Below are 21,732 nucleotides of genomic sequence, written 5' to 3' on the forward strand. Positions count from 1 at the left end.
TAGCACCACATGAGAAAATACCCAAGAGTTAAATGCGATGTAAACCAGGAAAGCGCTTACAACCTGTGAATAGTATAAGGGATGCTTGTGAATGTCTCTGCAATCCTCAGGTGGTGAGCAGACGACCTTGACACATGAGTCACAACGGTCACAAATAATAAAGATCGAAGAGAAATTTTTGGAACAGAGTGTTGTAAGCAAATGAAGTATTCCACCAAGTAAGCCAGAAACATTTCACCACGTGCTGCTTGGCACAGGAGAACCACGGAGGGGGCGGGAGTGGCCGGCCATCTTCTCCCGTCTAAGACACAAAACAAACCAGTGAGGACCAAGATGGCACAGGTCCAAGACCCCACTATGCGAAGGACTGACGGGGGAGGGGTGATGGAGGGAGGCCGAGTGCCTGTGGGTGTGGACGTGTCCATGAGGAGGGACAAAGGACAGGGAACAAGCATATTCTCAAAAGCCTCTTGAGACAGAGACCCAGGTGGCCAGGCCTCCCTGTCCCCTAGGGGAATAATCCCAAACCCAGCACCGGGGAGTAGGGGCAGCGCACGGAGCACCCCGGTTCTATGCAGTGTCCTTGTCTCCATGTAAGACAGCCCCTCCCTGATGCTGGGGACTGTGTCTCTCCATGCCCCCACCCAGGACACTGCAAGACCCAGCAGGCCCTGGAGATGCTGGGCAGGTGGAGAGCCCCCCAGCATGTTCTCCTCTGCCCCCTCCTCTTTTCCAATCCCGCCCCCACCTCAGGAATTTCCCTGCTCCACTTGTTCTCTCTCCACTCCTCTCTTGGCTCCCCCACCAAATCCAAATTCCTTATCTGGTGCTGATAGTCCCTCCTGCCCCAACCCCTGTCCCCGCCTCCTGGCTCACAGTGGCCCCCTGCAGCCACCTGCTCTTTCCTCTGTCTGCAAAACTCTTTAACTCTCGGCCTCAGGCCTTGGCTCGGCAGTCGCCTTCTTGGGGAGCCCCGCCCCTCCTCCACCACCTGGACCAACCTCGCTCCCTGCCCCCACTCTGCCACCATTCTGCCACCATTCTCACCCTACTTTGTTTCCTTCACAGCATCACCACTCCTGGGAGGATCTTCTTTTTTTTTTTTTTTTTTAACATTTTTATTGTTTTTTTAATTTTGGAATATTACTAGGACTAGGGTACAAATGTTTTGGTTCCAGAAATTGCTTTTGCACTGTTTGAATCAAAGTTATAAGTGTGCCCATCCCCCACATAGTGCGCACTGTATCCGTTAGGTGTGAATTTACCCGTCCCCTCCCCCACACCTGCTTGATTTCCGGTGAGTGTTACTTCCATACCTGCAGGAAAGTATTGATCGATTAGTTCCAATTTCATGGTGACCAGGGAGGATCTTCCATTCTCCTGTCTGCTGCTCGGCACCTGCTCCCACTCACCCCCCAGAATGGCGGTTTGGTTCACAGCTGTGTCCCCAGTGCCTGTAACTCGCCAGGTATACGCCGGGTGACTGAATGAATGACTGTCTCTTTAGCTCAGAGTATTTATTCCCCTGCACCCCCTGCTCCCACTCACGCCTCCACCCCTCCCTCTCCCCGTCTGCACCAGGGCTGAGCGTCCCCTAAGGGCCTGGCCAGGGGCACAGTGTGGGCTGTGCTCTGAGGACAGGAAGAGCAGCGACTCCCAGAGAGGCCAGAGACCCGGTGTCCCCAACATCCTGACTGCCCAAGAGTGGAGGGGTGGGGAGGGTTCAGGCCCTGTGGCGTCGCAGACCTTCTGCGGGAATGGGGCCGTGGTGGCACCGGGGCCCCTGGGCCCAACGCAGCACCAGCAGCAGGATCCCGACCAGACTCGACCCCTCCCTCCTCCACCTTCCCACCTCCTGCTGGGAGGCTGGATGGCTGGACCCGGGAAGTCAGCCATCATGGTTGCCCGAGTGGGGCAGATCACAGGGGTCACCCCGAGGGCCAGTGCAGGACGGAGGGAGGACCCGAGGGGAGGACTCCCAGCCCCGTCACTGCACTTTGCTGCTCTGCTCTCCCACACGGCACTGTGGCCTTGTCTCTGGCATCTTCTTAAAGTGCTCCGTGAACAGCTCCACAAAAGGACAGGCACCCTCTGCTCGGCAACGCTGCCCTCCGAGTCCCCGCGTGGAAATTCCGGAACTGAGGTGTGCGTCTCAGCTCCGGCCAACCGTTCTCCCCCTGTTGAGACCGGGCAGGGGGAGGGCAGGCAACCTGGGTACACAGCGACCTGGAGACATGCCGACAGGCTGGGCCTCTTCCAAAAAAGACGTACCCGGGCCCAGACAAGCAGCTCCAAGGTGCGGGGACTGCAGAGAGCTGGCGGGGCCTGTTCCGGCTTGGCAGACGAGAGCGCACAGCGAGGGCCAGGGCAGGAGTCCTGGAGGGAGGCCGGTCCCTGGGCTGGCCCAGCTCGGCCCCCTCAGGCCTGAGGGGTGGGCCTCAGCTCCACGCTGGGGTCCCTACAAGCAGCGGCACCAGGCTGGAGGGGGCCTGCGTCCGGGGCGCTGGTGACCGGCAGGCTGTGGGGGGAGCAGAAGCCGGTGAGTGTGAGTTTCGGAGCCTGGGGTTCCGTGAGGACGCACGAGCCTGGGTCAGTCTCTCCCAAATCCTGCTCTGAGGCAGGACTCGGGGTTGTCATTCGGGCTTAGCTGGCAGTGGCGGGAGGACCTAAGGGCGGCCACCCCTAGGACTGCGCTGACTCCCCTGCTAAACAGATGGCTGTCGAGTGTCGGGGGACGACCGGCCAGGACCCTGCAGCAGGGACCTCAACCACACACAGGGCCAGCCTGGCACAGGGTCACATGGGATGTCTGGAACAACGGCAGAAGGACAAGCAGGGATCTGGCAAAGCAGGGAGACGCAGCCTGACCACTGTGACTGGTCACAGAGTGCCCAGCACTGCTCTGCACACAGCAGTGACCAAACACATGTGCCAGTGGCCCCACGGGCCAGCGGCCAGAGGGACATTGGTTGGGGGGCAGATGGCCTGGATGGCCTGCCCAGGGTCCAGGGACGCAGCGGTGCCTCCCCCAACCCCCACCAGCACAGCCATTCCCACCCCACGCCCAGGCCCTCTGCCCCCCTCACCTGACCAGCCCAAGGAGCTGGGCCTTCGTCCTGGAGTAGCACTCGAGGGCCGAGCTCCTCAGCAGGCCCTGCAGCCAGCACAGGTCTGCCGGCACGTCGGGCAGCCAGGCCACCAGCCTGGAGGAACGGGCAGCATCAGCTTCGCCAGGAAAGCCCCCGTGTGTGGCCCCACTGAGCCCACCTTCCCCACAGGCCCAGAGCAGAGCTGGGGTCCCTGCACCTCAGAGCTGCCCAGACTGGCGTGACAAACGCCCAGCAGTGTCGGCCACCATGGCAGAGCAGGTCGGAACCACAGGGACACCTGCAGTGGCTAAATGATCCACGATGGGCTTTGAACTTGGTGGAGGCGGCCAGGCCTTGGGTCGGCAATGCCACAGGGAGTGGAGAGGGCGGGAGGCCGGGGGCAGGCTGGCTTGGGGCTGCAGCCAGCTGCCCTGCTCATCAGCCGTGGGACCCGGGCAGGTCGGGAGCCTCTCTGGCCCTGTTTCCTCACCCGTCAAATGAAGATAGTCGCCTCGCCTGTGGTTCCCAAGCTCCTACCCCTTCCTCTCTCTTCTCCCCACACCAGCCCCTGTCCTCCTCACCCCTCGCCCCTTCATCCACTGTCCACTCAGAAGCCAGTGACCTTCCTAAAACACACACCTGAGCGGAGCCCTCTCTGGCTCCAAATGCTCTCGTTGCTCCCCCTGCCCTCATGACGAAGCCAGCACCAGATTCGGGGTGCTCTCAGCTGTGTCTTGTCTCACTGCCGAGGAAAGCAAGGGTCTACCTGCAGAGCCAACGCCCACGGGGCCAGCAAGGGGCCAGGTCATCCAGCCACAGCTGAGACAGCGCTGGCCAGGCACCTTCTCAGATGTTACAGCACCTCACCCTGTGCCATATCGCTCTTGCAGGGGCCCCTAAACCAGGGCTCAAACTAGGCACACAGTCCAGAGGGTGCGGTGTGACAAATGAAACATTAACTAGACCATCACCTCCCTTTTTCTGGACCTTCTGCCTCTATTAATGCAACCTACATTTTGAGCATGTGCTTTATGGAAAATACCAAGGGTGAATTTCCCTGTGGTCTGGGCAGGCTCCGCATCGGTGCTCACATGTGGATTTTTTTTTAACTGACAAAGCTAGACTTTACATTTATTTTTTTTTTTTTATTTCAACTTGTGGTTTCAGTAAATAGCTCAGCATGAGGAGACTCTGTCAGTAGAAAGCTCTCTCCCAGGCTGGGAGCCGTGGCCCACACCTGTAATGCCAGCCGTTTGTGAGGCCAAGGCAGGAGGATCACTTGAGGCCAAGAGTTCAAGACCAGCGTAAGCAACATAGCAAGACCCTGTCTCTACAAACAATAAAAAAGTTAGCCAGGTGTGGTGGCGTGTGCCGATAGTCCCAGTGGGAGGATCACTGGAGCCCAGGAGTTCGAGGCTGCAGTGAGCCATCATCACAGCACTGCATCCAGCCTGGGACTACTGGCAATTTAAACAGCAGGGCCGACCCAGTCATTAGCTCAGCAGGGATCAGGACAGAGACTGGGGCTCACTGTCACAGACCTTCTTCCACAGAGCAGAGAATTTTTTAAATTACAGATCTCCCCATCACACACTCCTGCTTAAACCCTTCACTGCTTTCCCACCACTCTCAGGATAAAGACTACACTCCTCATCTGGTGACAGAGCCCTCTGTGCCTGCCCCTGCCAGCCCCCTCAGCCGCGCTTGTGCAGCAGGCCACCTTTTGGCTCCAGCCATGCTGGCCTCCCTTCCTGTATTCAAATGGGCCCTACTCACTCCTGCCACAGGACCTTTGCACATGCTGTCCCATCTGCCTGAAGCGCTTTTCTCTTCCCTCTTTGCCTAGTGGACTCAGACCCATCCTTCGGATTATAACCCAAAGTCATCTCCTCTGGGCAGCCTTCCCTGGCTAGATAGCCTCTAGTTTGAGCTATGCCAGCTCGAAGCCAGCGTAGACCTCTCCCAGGTATCTCTAGGCAGAGCTGTCATTGCACAGGTGAATGTGTGACGATTTGTGGGCGGTGAGCTCCAAGAGCATAGGAACTGGGTCTGGGTCAGTGCTGCCTCCATGGCCCCCAGCCAGGCCTTGGCGCCTGGGAGGTCCTCAGTAACTATTGGTGGAATGAATGAATAACAGATGCAGTGATCCGCTAATCAGCAAGTTAGAATGGTTACTGAGTGCTTAACCATAGCCAGTCTGACTCAGAAGGGCCTTATTTTATAGAAAAGGAAACTGTGGCCCAGAGAGGTCAAGACACCTGGCCCAGGCCACACAGCTAATCTAAGCTAGGCCAGCTCCCAGGGTTACCCTCAGGAATGGCGCTTTGTCTCTGAGGCTCTGACAGGTGGCGCCATGAGCCAGAGGTCACAGAGACAGAGGAGGGTCCGGCTTCTTATCACAGCAGTCCCACTGCCTCCCTGTCAGTCTGGTTTTACAGAGGGGACCACCAAGGCGCTGGGTCCCCCAGCCAGCCCCAAACAGCATGGGGAGATCAGCCAGGCTCGCACCCATCCCACTGTGCCCGCCAGCATGCCAGCCGCCCTCCTGCAGGGGCACAGGGCTCCACCACACCCCGCTGCAAGCCAGGCCGACCCTGCCAAGCCTTACCGTCTGCTCCAGAAATAGATACACTCCAAGGGCAGCATGCAGGGCAGCAGCAGGTATGTCAGCACCTGTCCAGGCCCCGAGCAGCGGCAGCAGGCCCAGGGGCCGGGGTCCCGCATACAAGCTTTCTTCAGCGCTGCAAGAGAAGCCACAGCAAGGCCTGCCCACCTGGAGTCCACGGCCTGGCAAGCCCCACCCAGCCCTCCAGTCAGCCCCTCAATATCCCCATGACGGGGATGAGATCGTGCATGAGATGTGCAGGGTGTGTTCCTTTCATAGATGAGGAGACTGAGGTTCAGAGTGGAGAAGTGACTTGCCTAAGGACCATCACCAGGAAGTGGCACAGCCAGGATGGACTCAAGGCCAATCAGGCGCCCGAGCTCTTTCCACCTCTCCTGCCCCTCTGGGAAGTTTGTCGTGGGCCCCGCAGGATAGGACAGATGCCCTCACCGCACCTCCTTCAACAACAGTAACACCTCAGTTTTATCAACAACTGCAGCCGCAGCTGTGACCACAGCATCCATTTCCTGAGCCCTCTACTCACTGACCCGACCAGAGGGGAAAGGACCAGCCCCTGGGCCGGGACAGAGCCGGAGCCCAGGTGCCAGCCCCCCGACCACGGCCCAGGCCACAGCCCACACCACCAACCTCAGCTCTCGTCAGCGCCGCCCATAGACAGTGCTTTCGAGGGTTCAGTGACAACCCAGTCGGAAGCCCTGATTGCATGTCTACCTACTGTGTGCCCCAGGAGGAGCCCTCTCCCTTCCCTGAGCCCAGGCCCCCTCTTCTGTAAAATGAGGATTCCACGGGCACATAGATGAGGATTCCGGATGTCTCCAAGGGCCGGCACAGAGAACAATTCCCTTCCCTGCTGTCTGCAGGCTGGGGACCCTGGAGTTGGCAGCCCATCCCAGGGTAGCCCTCTGGTGCCCCCATGTGGCTGGAGGGACACTGCTGGGGTCCAGAATCCCAAGCGTGGACCTCAGGGCTCAGCACAGACCCCGCCCCACTTCTACCCAAGCTTGTGTGCTCTGTGGCACAGAAAGGGGCACACGCCCTCCTTGTCCCCTCATCCCCTCACCCACCCCTGCTGTCCCTGCTCTGGCCTCGACCACCATCACCTCTTCTCCCAGTCCCCACCCTCAGTCTCACCCCTCCCAGCTGGGTCCACAACAGCCCCCAGCGGCCCCCTACCTCTCTCCTGCCCAACCCTCCCAGCCTCCCAAGCTCACGTCCGCCACCTGCCCCTCAACCACTGTGCGGCAGCCACACGGACCTCCCAGCTCTCCCTCCCCAACCCCAGGACTTTTGCACAGGCTGTGCCCTCTGCCCAGACGCTTGTCTTCTCCCCCTTTGCCTGGCCATCGTCGCCTTTCCAGCCTCACTTAGATGCTACTCAAATCACCACCACCATCATTACATGTGCCTAGGGGACCCTGCACTTTCCTGTTGTTGCAAATGGTTCAGAGCAGAACTCCTGGTTCTGCCATTTGCTAGCTGTGTGACGTCAGGCAAGTCACTTAACTTCTCTGTGCTGTGGTTTCCTCCTCTGTGCAGTGGGAGCAGTTCTGCACCATCCTCAGAGGATTGTTGGAAATGAGTCCGTCTCTGTCTGGGAGTCCAGAGCCCTCAGGGTGTGCCTCTGCTATGTCCCGGGCAGCGGGCAGACACCTGGCTTTCCCAGCCACAGACTTGGGTTTGAACACCCCAAGCGCAGGCTCCGAGACACTGGTGAGGCCCTTCCTCTCTCTGGGCACCAGTTCCTCATCAGTGAGAAGTGGGCAGAGGGACGCTCAGGCCCAGGTTGTGTGAGGAAGGAACGATGCAGCACATAAAAGGCCAGTGGCGCCACACCGGGCACTTAGTAGGTGCTCAGTGACCGAGTCCTGTCTTCTTCCCGCCCCTCAGCCCAGCCCCTGAGTGCAGGCCCTGCCAGGGGAGCGGGTGCGCGCAGGGGCCGTACCAGCCTCCAGCTCCGGCGAGAGCTGCTCAAAGTCCGGCACGTCCTTGACCCGCACGTTGGGCACGTCCCAGTTGAGAGACAGGCCCGCCTTCTGGCCTCGGTCACGGCCAGCATCCTGGGTCCCAGCCACTGGGGCTGGGGGCTCCTCGGACGCAAATGTCCACAGCACTGGTTCCTTGGTGAGTCCTGGGTCAGGGAGGGGAAGGGCTATGACACGTCAGTGCGTTTGGAGCCTCCTGGTGGGAAGGACCCCCCTGGCTGTCCGCGCCGCCCACACCCCTCGGTGCCCAAACCCAGGCCTGGGGCCTGCCTGCCGCAGGGCGGACCCACAGCTTACCCCGAGTGACCTCTCCCTGCCCTTCCCTGGCCCCGATCAGCTTCCAGTCCACCTTCGACTGGTTTGTCAGAGCTCAGACCCCAAAGACACAGTTCGGGCTCCAAGTTCTGGCTCTGCCACCTGCAAGCTATGTGACCTGACTCCTCCCTGCCTCAGCTGCCCTCTCAGTAGAAAAAGGAAAATTAAGACCTGCTTTATATGGCTGTCCTGAGCATTAAATGAGATAAACACATGAAGCTCAAGCCCAGGTCTGGGCACATACTAAATCCTCAGCAAATGCTTCCTGCCCCTGTGGGTTTGGGGTCAGGGACGTGAGTTCTGGAGCCAAATGTCCTGAGTTCGAATCTCTGCTCTGCCACTTTGAAGAGCACTGCCCTATGGGATGACATCCAAGCTCTCCAGCCCAGAGGACTTGTCTCGCCCACACCACCCCCTGCACACGCCTCTGACACACTGAGTGACGTGCCTCGAGGGGCAGCCTCTGTTCCTTTGCTCTTGCTCTGCTTCCCTGTGCCTGGGACGCCCTCTTCCTCTCCCTTCTCACCTTGCCGTAGTCTTCATAACTAGTCAGAACCCAGCTTGTCTGCCACGGCCCCCAGGAAGCCCTCCTTGCCCACCTCCCTAGCACCAGGCCGAGTCAAATGCCCCTCCGGACTCCCGCAGCCCTGAGAATCCTCCTTCATCACGCTCTCCCCCCGCATTGTCTCTGGGTCCGTCCCCTGCACCAGGGCGCCCTGCCCGAGAGTGGGACCCCTGTGTGATGCCTCTCTGGGTCCAGCTCAAGCCGACCACAGGGCACATGCTGGGGAAATGAAGAGTGAGCCCAGGCCCCTCACGGCTCCAACGCCTGACAGGCAGGGTCCACCTGGCACCACGTGTGGTGCAGTTCGCAGCCACCATGGGGCCGCCACCTACCACGTCTCTCCAGGAACCTCAGGGCATCCAGGTAGCCTTGTCTGCAGTTGTCGGCCACCACCTGCCAACACACAGGACAAAGGTGGGATGGGCAAGGCCTGGGTCTGCCCCTCGGGCTGGGGGTCAGAGGCTGAAGACTTATCTTCACCTAGAGACGATCCCAGCCCAGCCTCTACTCCCCAAGTGACCCCTCAGCGGGGCTCAGCGGCCCCAGGAGGCCCCAGTGCTGGGCAGGGAGGGCCAGAGGCCCCCAGGCAGAATAGATTCGCTAGAGCTGGTTCCCTCCCCGGACCCCTCCGCTCCTCTCCTCCGGGACACCCTGGCTGCACGCTCTATTCCAGCCCCTCCCCGCCCCAGCCTCGGTTCCCTCCTCTGGAAATGGGGCGACAAGACCTGGCCCAGATGGCTGGGCCTTCACCTGGCTTTTTGTAGGCTCCCTTTGCCCCTTCGATGTTCACTTCCAGGGCCAGCCTGAGGGGGCAGAGGCACCCAGGAGCCCAGGCTGCCTGTCTGATCAGAGCCCTGCTGGTGGGGAAGAGGCGCCTGCAGGCTGGGGACAGGGCGCCCCCCACGCCCCCTTGCTGGAAGACCTCAGCACGGCCACCTCTCTGGGAGCCTCCGTTTCCTTGTCTATGAAATGGGGTTGAGACTTTCTGCCCACCCCAGGGGTGTGGGGAGGACCAGAATAAATGAACACGACTTTGTTTTGTAAATTATAAAGCGCTACAAACACGACACATGTGAGGGGTGGTTGGGAGAAGAGCATTTTGCAGTGATAAACTGTTGTCCATTATCCATTTTCCATAAATACGAAGGGGCAAAAAGCAGGGAATGTGGGTTTGCTTCCCTCTTGTTTTGCACTCGTGCCTGGCCTCTACGACAGATGGCCAATTTGGCCCCAGTCTAGGCAGCAGTCAAGACCACGGGCCTGGGCTGGCTGTGGGTCTGGATCCTGGCTTTGCTGCTTCCAGGCTGTGTGACTCTGAACAAGTTGCTTAACCTCTCTGAGCCATAGGAACTGATAACAGTACCTCTCACAGAACCCGGCCTGGGGATGCCCAGCTCAAACGCCAGCATGGCAGAGTGGACATTAGTATGTTCTCCTGACACGGGGCAGTCCTAACTCAGGCTCAGGGAGGGAAGGAAGAGCCCCAGGCTTTGTTTGGGTTCAGGTGCCCGGCCGTGAGACTCAGGACATGTGTGGCAACTGCTCTAAGGCTAAGGGGGAGGGGAAGGGTTGGGGCACAGAGTCTGACTCATGGAGCCCTTGACCATGAGGGGCCAGACCTACCTCGGGGTTGGGGGGCATGAGGGATATGAACCCCAGGAAGAAGTTCTCGGTGGAGATTTGGAATCTGGCGTTGAAGGTGTTCAGCTCATGCAGGCTGGCTGAGGTGCTCTGGGGGCAGATGTCCACTGTCCCGTGGAAGGGTGACACGGTGATGGTGGAGGGGCAGTCCGCGAAGGGCAAGTTGTTGCTCAGAGCCCCGCTGACGTAGCGCTGCAGTTCAGGGGGATGCGGGCGGTGCTGCCCTCTTACGGTTCCTGCCCCTCCTCCCACACCGCCACGGAGCCAGCGGCCCAGAATGGGCTGCAAAGGGGGAGCCTCCGGCTGCCTCTGAGCCACTAGGTCCACTCGAGCCCAGGGTGCTGAGCCGCCCCCAGGAGCAGGGGGAGGGCCTGGTACACAGTAGGTGCTCAAGCAGTGCTGGTTTCCTCCACCCACACACCTCTCAACAGCGTGTACCCTGGGTGGCCCAGGGCACGGGGCAGGGGTTCGGGCATCAAGCTTCCACCGTGCACTTACCTCCCCTCTGAATTCTGGGGGAATCAGCCCGCAGCAGAAAGGAAGGTACAGGGTGCAGACCAAGGCCTGGGAAGACAAGAGTCAGCAGGAACACGGTTGTTCAGACCCTCCTCTTGCAGAACCGCCTGCCAAGGGGCTGTCGTCAGGCCTGCGTCCAGGTGAGGGGCCGAGGCCCAGGGAGGCATCCCCTCCCAGCCAAGCTCCCCGAGTTAGACAGAGATTTGAAGGCAGCCCTGTCTTGACACCCACCTTCCTCTTCCTGCCAACAGAGTCCTGGCTGACCTGGACTGCTGCTGGGATTGTTCTTCCCTCAAAGACAGACAGAGGCACCAAGTACCACTGCTCCCTCGTGTGTCTGGCAGCAGTTCTCCACCAAGAACCTAGCTGTGTCTCCTAGAGTGTTCTCTAGACCCTGATTCGACCAGATGCACCTCCAGCAAGAAACCCTATCTTTTCCACCCACTTTGAAAACTGCCATCTATTCTTCGCAGTAGAGGCTCTGAAAAGTCCTGCAGTAAAAAAGATGCTTAACATGGACTCTGACACTATTGACATTTGGGGATAGAAAATTATCTTTTGGTGGCGGGAGTGCTGTGCTATGCATCGTAGGATGTTTAGCAACATCCCTGGCCTGTACCTGCTACATGTAGACACGTGTGCACACAGTGTGACAACCAAAAATGTCTCCAACATTGCCAAATGTCCTATGCGGAGAAAATCACTTCTGGTTGAGAACCATTGACCTGGAGCTTACCAAACATGTAAACAATAGAACTTGGTCTCCAAAACACTTGGAAACATCCTTCCTACTCCTCTCTTCTCATGGCCACAGAACATGTCTCGGCTCTGACCAGATGGAGATGAAGATAAGTCTCATTCCCGAAGATGAATAATAGTAATGGCAGCTAATGTTTATGGAGCACCTACTGTGTGTCAGGCCCTGTACTACGTGCTACACAAGCAGGGAGTCTGGAATATGCTTTGAGATTCCCAGCTGCCTTTCTCAGGAGCCCACAGACGTTAGCCCACAGCAAGGGACTGGCCTTCCCTGCACACTAAGAATCCAACAATTGCATCTGGCCAGCACGGACTCAGGACAGTCCCCATGCTGGGCACTGAGGGCACCAAGATGACGTTGACCCTGTATTGGAGACCCCAGCACAGGTGGAAGGCAAAGACCCTAATAGGAAGGGTGAACAGAGCCATGATGGGGGAGGCATAGTCCCCAACTGAGGCCTTACAGTGTAGATACCCATGTCCCTGCCTGTCCGAGGTCTCCTGGGGACCGAGCCCCTCCTCAGCCCTCCTGACCACCCCGCAGCCAGTAGCTGGCACGTAAGGAGGACAGGGCGTTTCCCTGCCGCCCCTGGTCTCTGTTGTGTCCTCCTGTGCCATCCAGCACTGGGCTGATGCTTAACTCTGTTCGTCCTCTGTCCCCGCACACTTAGACTATTACCCAAGCGGCAGGGCTTTTTGTCTGTTTCGTTTCCTGGTACAGTCGAGGTGCCTAGAACAGTGGCTCGCACACAGTAAATGCCCGATAAACCTGCCCAGGGTGTCAGAAAGCACGGGGGTGGGGGCTGGGCAGCACCGTCCAGAAGGGGCCGACCCTGTGGGGGCTCTGACTGCAGAAGACTCTCTCTGCCCCTCCCAGCCAGACCCTGCTCTGTGCAGCTCAGGGCGCCCTCGCAGCAAGCCGGATGTCTCCAGACTTCCCACCGGCCATCTCTGCGCCTCAGTTTCCTTATTTATAAACTGTGCCCCTGCCCCCACCCCCAGCAGATGTGTCTGCCCCTGGGAGGTGCCAGGAAGTCACTCTGCTATTAGATGCAGCCTGTCCACCTGCCGCCAGGCCCTGGGTCCAGCACCTGCTCACCTGGATGAGCTCATCTCGGGTGGCAAAGTTGGTGGCTATGAAGTTACAGCCACTGGGCCAGCGGGTCAGCGAGATGCCCAGCCGCTGGGAGGCCAGGATGTGAGCATTGTGGGGCAGAGTGTCGTGCAGCTCCCGCCGGATGTGCTCGAGGGGCGTGTAGGCCGGGTGGAAGACGCCCAGGCTCATCTGCTCCAGCCGCTTGGCCAGGCCCAGCAGGTGGGAGCAGCAGAAGTCTGTAGCATGGGCGGGGCAGGGCATCCTCAGCCACCCCGGGCCTGCCCACAGCTCACCACACCCCTCCCGGCCCCCTCCCGGGTGCAATGGAAGCCGGGATCTGGCCCGCTCCAGCTCAGAATTTCTGGCCCAGTCCTGGGTTCAAACGCTCCATCCACCTTTTGCCCTCAAGTGACTTTGGGAACAGTCTTCCCAGCTCTGAGCCTGGGATCCCTCCTCTGCAAAAGGGGGTAACTGTGGTCCCCAGCCCTCAGGGTTCTCATGAGCGTTAAATGAGGACCTGCTGGGTATAAATTCCGCAGGGCACAGTGCCGCACCAGCTCCTCTGGGCTCCCATCCCCCTCTTGCCAAGAATTAGCTGCCAGTTATAGTGTCCCCACCCCTCTTCTCCCTGGTCCAGGACGCACCGACCGACTTGCCACAGATGATGCTGATGGCGTTGAGCGCCCCGGACGAGGATCCGTAGATGTGGTGGGCACCCTGGAGGAGGCGCGGGGCGTGCTGGCACAGGCACTGGGTCACACCCACGTGGTAGAGACCCAGGTAGCCAGCGCCCGCGAAGGACAGGCTCCAGCTGCCCTCCTCCTCCAAGAAGGCCATGGTGGGGCTGAGAAGGGGAACCGGTGACAGACGAGCCCGGACTGTGAAGGATCACTCGCTGGTCGCCGGTCACTGGTCAGGGATGGGGCCAGGATTGGGCCAGATGCAGCTCTGCACATGGACCAGGCCCAGATGTGGCTTTGTGCCCTCGCCCCGCCCCTGGGCTGCGTCGCCCGCAGCGCCACCCGATGAGGTTCCTGAGCCGCCACCACCCCCGCTCCAGGTGTGCCCTAGAAGCACCCACACGCTGTGCGCACTCTGGCTCTGCCCCCACATGCCTGCCTTAGATCCAGATCACGTCACAGATTTCTGTTTTGTTTTGTTCTGTTTTTAATTTCAGGGTATTACCCGGGCACAAACGTTTTGGTTACATGAATTGCTTTTGTGCCATTTGAATCAAAGATATAAGTGTGCCCATCACCAAGATACTGTGCATTGTACCCGTTAGGTATGAATTCACCTGTCCCCTCCTCCCCCCCACCTGCTTGGTTTCCGCTGAGTTTTACCTCCATACGTGCACATGAGTGTTGATCGATTAGCCCCAGTTTAGCAGTGAGTGCGTGGGCTGTTTGTTTTCCATTCTTGCCGTCTTCACTTAGAAGAATGGTCTCCAGTTCCATCTGGGTTGTCACAAAGGGCATTGGAACCCAGATGCCCATCAATACGTGCGTGGATTAATACAATGTGGTATATGTGTACCCTGGAGTGTTATTCGGCCATAAAAAAATGGTCACAGATTTCTGGGTGTCACAGCAGAGGAGTGGGACCAACTCTTCGCCTGATCGCTGGTAGTCATGGCAGATGTGTTAGTCCTGTTCTCATTTTATAAATGAGGAAACTGAGGCACAGCCCTGGAAAGTGACAGCCAGCAGGTGGCAGAGCTGGACCCACAACTCCTATCCTTTGGGGTAAAACCAGACTTCATTCTGCAGTTTTGCTGGTTCAGGGACCATGGAGGGATGTGGAGGGCCCGAGGCCTGGTGTCCAGACTCAGCCCCCACCACCTGGTGGCTCTTCCCAGACTCCTCACTCTGTTTGGGCGGCAGTTTTTCAGCATAATATGAGGGGCTTGAGGGTGAGGACCTACGGAGCCCTTTCTGCTCCGATCACAGCACCCCAAACACAGACCCGCCATCAGCTGTCCAGCCGTTAGGAGCAGGTCTGGACCTAAGACAGGCATGCGGTGGTGGCGCCTGAGTGTGCATGGCCGGGCTGCATAGCCGCCGCCTTCTCCCCCACTGTGCCCGCGTGTGGGGGTGGCCTGAACCCGGGAGAGGCCAAGGCACTCACACAGCCAGGAGGTGCCTGGAAAACTTGCCACGAGCCTGGCACCTGGGCGGTGGCTCTGGAAATCAAGCCAGGGCAACGATGAAGTTGAGCACGAGCAGAAATTCTCCAACGGCTCACAAGGGAGACGCAGGAGAGGAGGCGAACAGCAGCGTTGCTGGGGGCGGTGGGCATAGAGGACCCCCAGCTAGAGAGACGGACGAGTGAAACACCACGGGGCCCTGCACAGACCATCGGAAGGCCCGCCCGCGAGGTGCGGGTGGAGGCAGAATGAGGTTTATTGTGTGCCACCATTTATGCAAACATTTACAAAACACTCTCTAAACGTTGCTATGCATTTTAAGGCAATATAGGCAACTGCCTGGAAGGCCACACAGTAAACACTCTAGCGGGTGTATCTGCAGGAATGGCAGGCCAGGGGTGCTGAGCGGGGAGGAAGAGGCCATCAATAAAATAATAAGATAAAAATGAAGGTCCGAGGGCTGAAAAGAAGGGGAGTTGGGGATGCAGCAAGAAAGAAACAGCAGAGCTGGACTTGGCCCCAGGTCAGCTGGACTTGAACCTGATGCTCAGGCTCTTGCCACACCACCCCACCCAGGAGCGAGGAGGGGACAGAGCAGTGGGGCAGATCCCGTGGGCTCAGGTAACTCTGCTCCAGGGTGCAGAGCGCCCAGAGGCCTCCTCCCATGGCCGGGGGTGGGGGTGGGGGGGCAGAACAGGCCTTATGGGGGGCCTCTGAAGGCTGACAACCCACGTCTGCAAGTACTTCCTTCCTGCCTGGCTCTGGGCTAAGTGCTTCTCCTTGGTTAGCCCACTTAATCTTTACAACAGCCCTGTGAGATGGAACTCATGTTATGAGACGGAGCCAAACCAGGAGGCACCATGAGGCTGCTGGTCCCCTCGGAGGGAAGGGGTGTGGGCAGGAGCAGGATGGGGGGACCAGGGCTCCAGGCTGAGGAGCCGGGGTGGAGACCTCGCTGGAGGGCACGGGGTTTTGCTACTTGGGGAGTGGAGGCCTTTCTGCAGGACTCGGGGCAGAACCGTGCTTCTCAGAGAGCCCTTCTGGAAGGCTGTGGAGAGGCTGGGGACAGCAGCACAGCAAAAGCGTGTGGTTAAGTGGCAAAGGCAGAGTACGAAGCAGTATATGCTCCTTTGTGTAAGAAGGAAGGGAAATATGTAAATATTCATGTGTCTGTTTTTTTTATTTTTCCTTTTTCTTTTTGGAGAAAAAAAGTTGGGGGGGGGGAGGGTCAGACGTAGAGCATAAGCCAGGAGCTAGAGTTGAGCGTTTAGCCCTGGGGGACAGGTGGGAGCGGAGTGACCTCCACTTTCACATGATGGGGATGGCATTTCCAGCCAGACAGTGAAACTGCTTCTGTGATTTGTCGCAATGAGCCAGAGAAAATATCTTGAGGTGTGGGAGTCAGAGTCCTCACTGCAGAAGTGAGTTTCAAGCGTGGAAAGACAGAAGGCCACAGTGAGCCCTGCGCTGCAGCTGAGCACGTCGGCGTGGACTCGTGGTTACACTGACAGACAGAGAAAAAGACGTAGAGATGTGTGTCTACTGTTCGCACACATTTATATTTTTAAGCTCTGTCTTCTGAAAGGGCCTAGAAGCAAACATACCGCAGAAAGAATGAGCATGCCCAGCCTCCAGGTTTGGTTTCTAAATACCATTTCATGCAAAAAGGAAAGAGCTCTTTGGGGACATGACCGCTTGCAGGGCTGGGCAGGACAGGCACAAGACGAGCCTGGAACATCTTCTTATACCAGAGAGCAAGGAAGTGCTCAAGACATGATGGGGACTTGTCGAAAGGACCCAGGAGCCAGCTTGACGGGGGCGTCACTGGGTAAACCTGGGACGGTTGGAGCATCACAGCAAACAAGGTTCGAAACAGAATGTTCATGGATTCCAGTGAGAATCCATGGATCCGTACTGACGTCAAGAAATGAGTGAATAAATAGGGAGAAAGCAAAGCTCTCCCTTCCATAAAATACTAAGGAATAATTGTAGAAGGTAAGGTGGAAACGGAGAATCTCCATTTTGCAAGATTCTCGGCAATAATTGATTCAGAGAATCACCAACAGGGGATAAATCTGTTGGGGGCACGAACAGGATATTCACATGGTTTCAGAGTCTCTCCCCACAAATGACTACTAATTACAAAAGTAAAAATAGGCTACAGTGGATTCACCCTGCAAATGCAACCATAACCAAGTAATCAAAGTTGTCATCACCAGTAACAGGACAGTCTGACATCGTGAGCCTCCTGATTTGATCCTCTGAAGACAGAATAAGACCCTCCAAAGATGTCCACATCTAATTCCCAGAACCCTTGAATACATTCTTTTACGTGCAAAAGGAACTTTGCAGATGTGATTAGATTAAGGATTTTAAAACAGAGATTATTCTGGATTAACTGGGTGGGCCCAGTATAATCACAAGGGTCCTTGGAAGTTGGAAGAAGAAAGCAGAGGAGTCGGAGAGAGATTTAACGAGTCTGCCATGCTGACCTGAAGACAGAGGGAGGGACCACAAGCCAAGGAATGTGGGCGGCCTCTGAAAGGCAAGTGGGTGGATTCTCCCTCCACCCCCAGGAGCAATGCAGGTCCACTGACACCTGCGCACTGTAGCCCAGTGAAGCCCATCTTGGACTTCTGACCTCCCACACTGCAAGGTAATAAACGTGTGTTATTCTAAGCCACTAAGGCTGTGGCAATTTGTTATAGCAGCAACAGGAAACTGATAACATCACTTCTGTAGCAGTCTCAACAAAAATGTATAACCTAAATACGATTATGAGGGAACACACAATAAATGCAAATTTGGGACCATTCTACCCAATAACATGCCTGTACTCTTCGAAAACAAAATTAAGATTGTGAAACACAAAGAAGGCAGCTTAAAGGAGACTGAAGAGACCGGACAACTGAATGCAACACGTGCTCCTGGATCCGGGGACCACAGAGTGGGGGAGGGGGGCAAGTATCTGGAAATCTCTGTATCTGGGGGAAGGCAGTGGTTTAAACACGTGAGGTCAATAAGCCCCATGGCCCAGGCCATCAGCAGAAGAGGAGGAAGGGGAGGCCGGCGGTAGCCAGACCTTGGCAGGAGGCCTCTGTCCTGCCTGCCGCTCCTGGCTTCCCAAGATCCAGGGATTTGAAAACTGGACACCAGTTTTGAGTGGGTCCTGGACTCTGCCACTGAGACAGGGAGTAAGTCACTGCCTGTCTCTGGGCCGCTGTTTCCTCACCTGCAAGTTGGGGAAATTGAACTACATTAGTAGATCCCAGCCTTTTCAAGAACGAGGGTCTCTCTTAACACACACACACAATGCCGCTGGGGTGCCCTATGACAATAGCTGTCATTTTAACATCTACTGATTGAGAAAATACTAAATGACCAAGAGCTACTGTGAACTCAGTAACACCTTGGAAAAGGTGAGCAAGTTATTGGCCATAACAAGTACTAGAAGAACATTTGTCCCTGTGTGTACAAAGCGCTCCATTGACCTATAACATAGCCCTGCATGGTGCGGTCACAGATTCCAGGTCCCTTCTGCATATCCGGTGCCCGGCACAGAGCCTGGTGCACAGTGGGTATCTGTGAAATGGGCAGGTTGTCCAGAGTACCACAAAGGGCGCAGGCGGCATGGGCGCAGGTGGCATGCCTGCCTGCCGGTCCCACTCCATGGGAGGTGGGCGTTGGCAGCGGAGAGCAGACCCAGGTCTCACGTCAATAAGCCGAGGAGAACAGTTTCCCACGGAGTAGTCATGAAAAGGCTTCAGGCCACCAGCTCAGAGGCTTTGCCCAAGAGACACCTGGAGTGTGAGTTACTCTGGACCATTGAAATGTGAGGGACAAGCAGGTCTGCTGACAAGCCCACTGCTCGGGGAATTCAGGGCAGTGAGGCAGAGAGACAATCTGACAGCTGGGAACAGGGGCAGACCCACACTGAAGGCGGGAGGAGGAGGGAGCCGGGACAGCAGCCCCAGGCCTCCTTCAGAGCACTGGGTCTGACCTCCTTATGGTCCCCAAGAGGTAACTGGGGACGGAAGGTAGTGTGTCCTACTCAGGTGCCCTCCGAGGGCCAGGTGCTGAGTAAAGGACTTTCCCATGTAGCCCTCCCCATGTATGAAGCAGGATTATAGTCCCCATTCACAGGTGAGGGGACGACAGCCCAGCAGCTTGCCAACTGGCCAGGGCTGGACTGGGGCAGCGTCCTTCCACATAGCCGGTGCCAGCACAGAGCCTGGCACACAGTTGGTATTTGCGAAATGAGCAAGTTGTCAGATTAAGGCAAAGGGAAACAGGGAGGCTGAGCACCCAGGTGGCACTCCTACCTGCTGGCCTGTGCTGTCCCCGGGACACAGGCTCCATCCTCCAAGGGAGGAGAGGACCAAGTCTTCACGCATCTCCAAGACTCAGCTCCAAAGGGAAGATTGGAGCCTCAGATGAGCCTGTCAACAGTCTGGGTTTAGCAAGTGCCCCTGGGGGACCTGGGAACTCTCCCTGGCAGTGGGACAAATCTGCCCCTGAGGGCGAGGGAGGGGAGGAGGCTGTGCTGAAGCCCTGCGGGTGCTGCTGACTGTGTGACCCCCACCCCAGAGCTCCCCACCCTGGGGCCCAGGGGCAGCCTCTCTCTTTCCTTGTGTGCCTTGGCCCAGCCCTGGGGAATGTAGGGGAGCAGCCACAGCCTGACCCCAGCCCCCACCCAACACGTGCCAAAGGGTGAGGGTCTTGGGAACCTGCAGGCACCAGAGCCGGGGTCCCAGGAGGACCGTAAACCGCCCGTTTTATAGATCAAAACACCAAGGCCAATTGTTTGAGCTCAGGAGTTCGAGACCTCAGGCATCTGCCAGGGCTGCCCCTCAGTCATTCACAAGGAAATTGCTCGCTGCCTCCCACAAACAAGGACGTGCAGACTGTAGCTTTGGGTCTGCAGGCTACGTCTGTCCCCTGAAACTAAAGTCTGTTTGATTCCACACCAGTAATGTGGATGACAAGTTTATCTTCCCAGGTGCGGAACGGAGACAGGACCATATCAGTCACTCTCCCCCCACCCAGGGACAGTTACGCGGTGACCGATGCGTCCTTAGCTCCTTTTCTCTTCCAGCACCAACTGTGTCTTCTGTAAAACGTACATTCCAGAAGCTGGCTAGAGTCTCTGTGACCATTCGTGTCATTGTCTACCCCCTCCTTTTCTGTGTGCCTGTCTCCTTACACTGAGTCCCCAAGTCCCCCTCCGGAAACAGTCACAGATGCATCTGTGGTTTGTGTTTTTCCCAGGCGCAACCTCAAGCTGTGGTTTAATAAACCTCCATTGATCGAGACCTTTGCCCCCAGCCACCTATTTGGGTTGTCAGGTAGGATCTCATGGGCTGTGAGCACTGAGCCGCTGGTCTGGGGAAGCACAGCCTGTTGGGAAAGCCCAGCCTGGCCCCGGAGCCAGCGCCCTTTTCCCCACACCATGCCCTCCCACGTGGGACCCGGGCCCCTTCCCTCACTGCGCTCACCCCTGGAAGGGCACACAGGCTGCAGGAGTGCTGAGGAGGGGTCCTCGCTAGGGGCAGGTCAGGGAAGGCTGCCTGGAGGAGGAGTTTGAGCAGGGTCTTGAAGGAACGGGGGAATTTGGCATCTAAGAGCCAAGGCACAGAGGTGGGAAAACACTGGATGTGTCCAGGACTCTGCGAGGGAGCACATGGAATTAGAGCAGAGGGCTTCGGGGGCAGGGGCGGCACAGACCCCTGGGAAAGGCCCACCCAAGAGTGCAATCAGAGACCCTATCATTGTGCCCTGCCACGTGACCAGTCCTGGGCAGACAGGTGCCCACCAAATTCCTATTGAATGAGCTCCAGGAGTTGCCGGCAGGTCTGGGTGCGGGGGACAGCCCAGGACCCAGGCAAAGTGAGGCCCCCAAAGATAGGCACGTCTCCATCCTGGCCCCACCCTCTCACCCAAGTCCTCTGTTCACTTCTTTCCCTGGAGGAGGCTGCCCTCCCATCCCCCACCCCGGGGCCCCACACATCTGCCCCATCTCTCTTGACTATATGCCTTTAGCCTTGCCTCAAAAGCTCCTGCCTGGAATGTTCCATCGCCTACAGCAACACCTTCCCCGCACCACTGTCCTCTCCCTGGCTCACCCACTCCTTTGCTCACTGCCCGGGTCCTCTCCTATGCCTCCTCAATCATCCCACCTCCTTCCTACGCCCCTGGCACCTGGCAGGTCCTGGTCATCACCCTTCACCCTATCTGCCGGGGCCACCTGCAGCCACCTCCCTGCCCCACCCTCCTCCACACACGCAAGGCAGCTCTTGGCTCTCATCCCCTGCTCACAAGCCTCCCCTCAAACGCCCAGTGCCACCTCCGAAGGGCACTGGACCTACGCACCCCCGCAGGCCCCCCGAGCAGGTGGAGAAAGGCCAACTGCGCAACAGACAGCAGGCACGGCCAGGTTGCTCAGAGTCCCTGGGTCCCTCCCACAGGCCCCCACGCACATCCTCCCTGTGTTGCAAACTGTCCCCTGCAGGGGAAGTGGCTTTGAGGGGCGTGGGGATTTCTGGGTGCTGGAAACGCTGCAAAAAAGTCCCCCGCTGTGTGTGCACTCAGAACCCGCGCACTTGACCGTGGGAATGCCATACAATTTTTTAAAGCTTTTAAAAAAGCCTCTCCCTGGAGCCATATGGCTCTAGCTTGTCTCCTCCAAGCCCCCTCCTCTGCCTCCTGGACTCCACCTCCTGGCCTCACGTCCCACCCGCACCCGTTGCTCACCAGGCCGCTGGGCGTCAAACGCCTCCGTTTCCTCCACCTGTAAACGGGCACGTGACAGGACATCCCCTGTAGGGGCATCACTGGGATGGAACAGGATGAGGTTCGCAAAGCATTTAGCAGGGTTCCTGGTGTGTGCTGCTTACCGTTTAATCTTTTTAAATTCCAGTCACAACGTAGAGGTTCTAAGTGCCAGCTCTGGCCAGACTCTGGAGAGAGCTCTGGAAAAGCTCCTCATCCACCCTGGGAG

At 57.8% G+C, this 21,732-nt stretch overlaps 1 protein-coding gene across 1 annotated transcript; it reads right to left on the reverse strand.

Moving 5' to 3' along the window:
- Nucleotides 1-2,418: 2,418 nt before the first annotated feature.
- On the reverse strand, nucleotides 2,419-13,426 carry PNPLA5 (patatin like phospholipase domain containing 5). The gene is made up of 9 exons (XM_069491270.1): nucleotides 13,234-13,426; nucleotides 12,593-12,825; nucleotides 10,717-10,782; nucleotides 10,201-10,410; nucleotides 8,910-8,970; nucleotides 7,658-7,843; nucleotides 5,698-5,830; nucleotides 3,087-3,203; nucleotides 2,419-2,518 (listed from the first exon to the last, which is right to left on the reverse strand). The coding sequence occupies exons 1-9, from the start codon at nucleotides 13,424-13,426 to the stop codon at nucleotides 2,419-2,421; spliced, it is 1,299 nt and encodes a 432-aa protein (XP_069347371.1).
- Nucleotides 13,427-21,732: the final 8,306 nt, after the last annotated feature.

The sequence above is a fragment of the Eulemur rufifrons genome, chromosome 16 (assembly GCF_041146395.1).
Source record: "Eulemur rufifrons isolate Redbay chromosome 16, OSU_ERuf_1, whole genome shotgun sequence".
Lineage (NCBI taxonomy): Eukaryota > Metazoa > Chordata > Mammalia > Primates > Lemuridae > Eulemur > Eulemur rufifrons.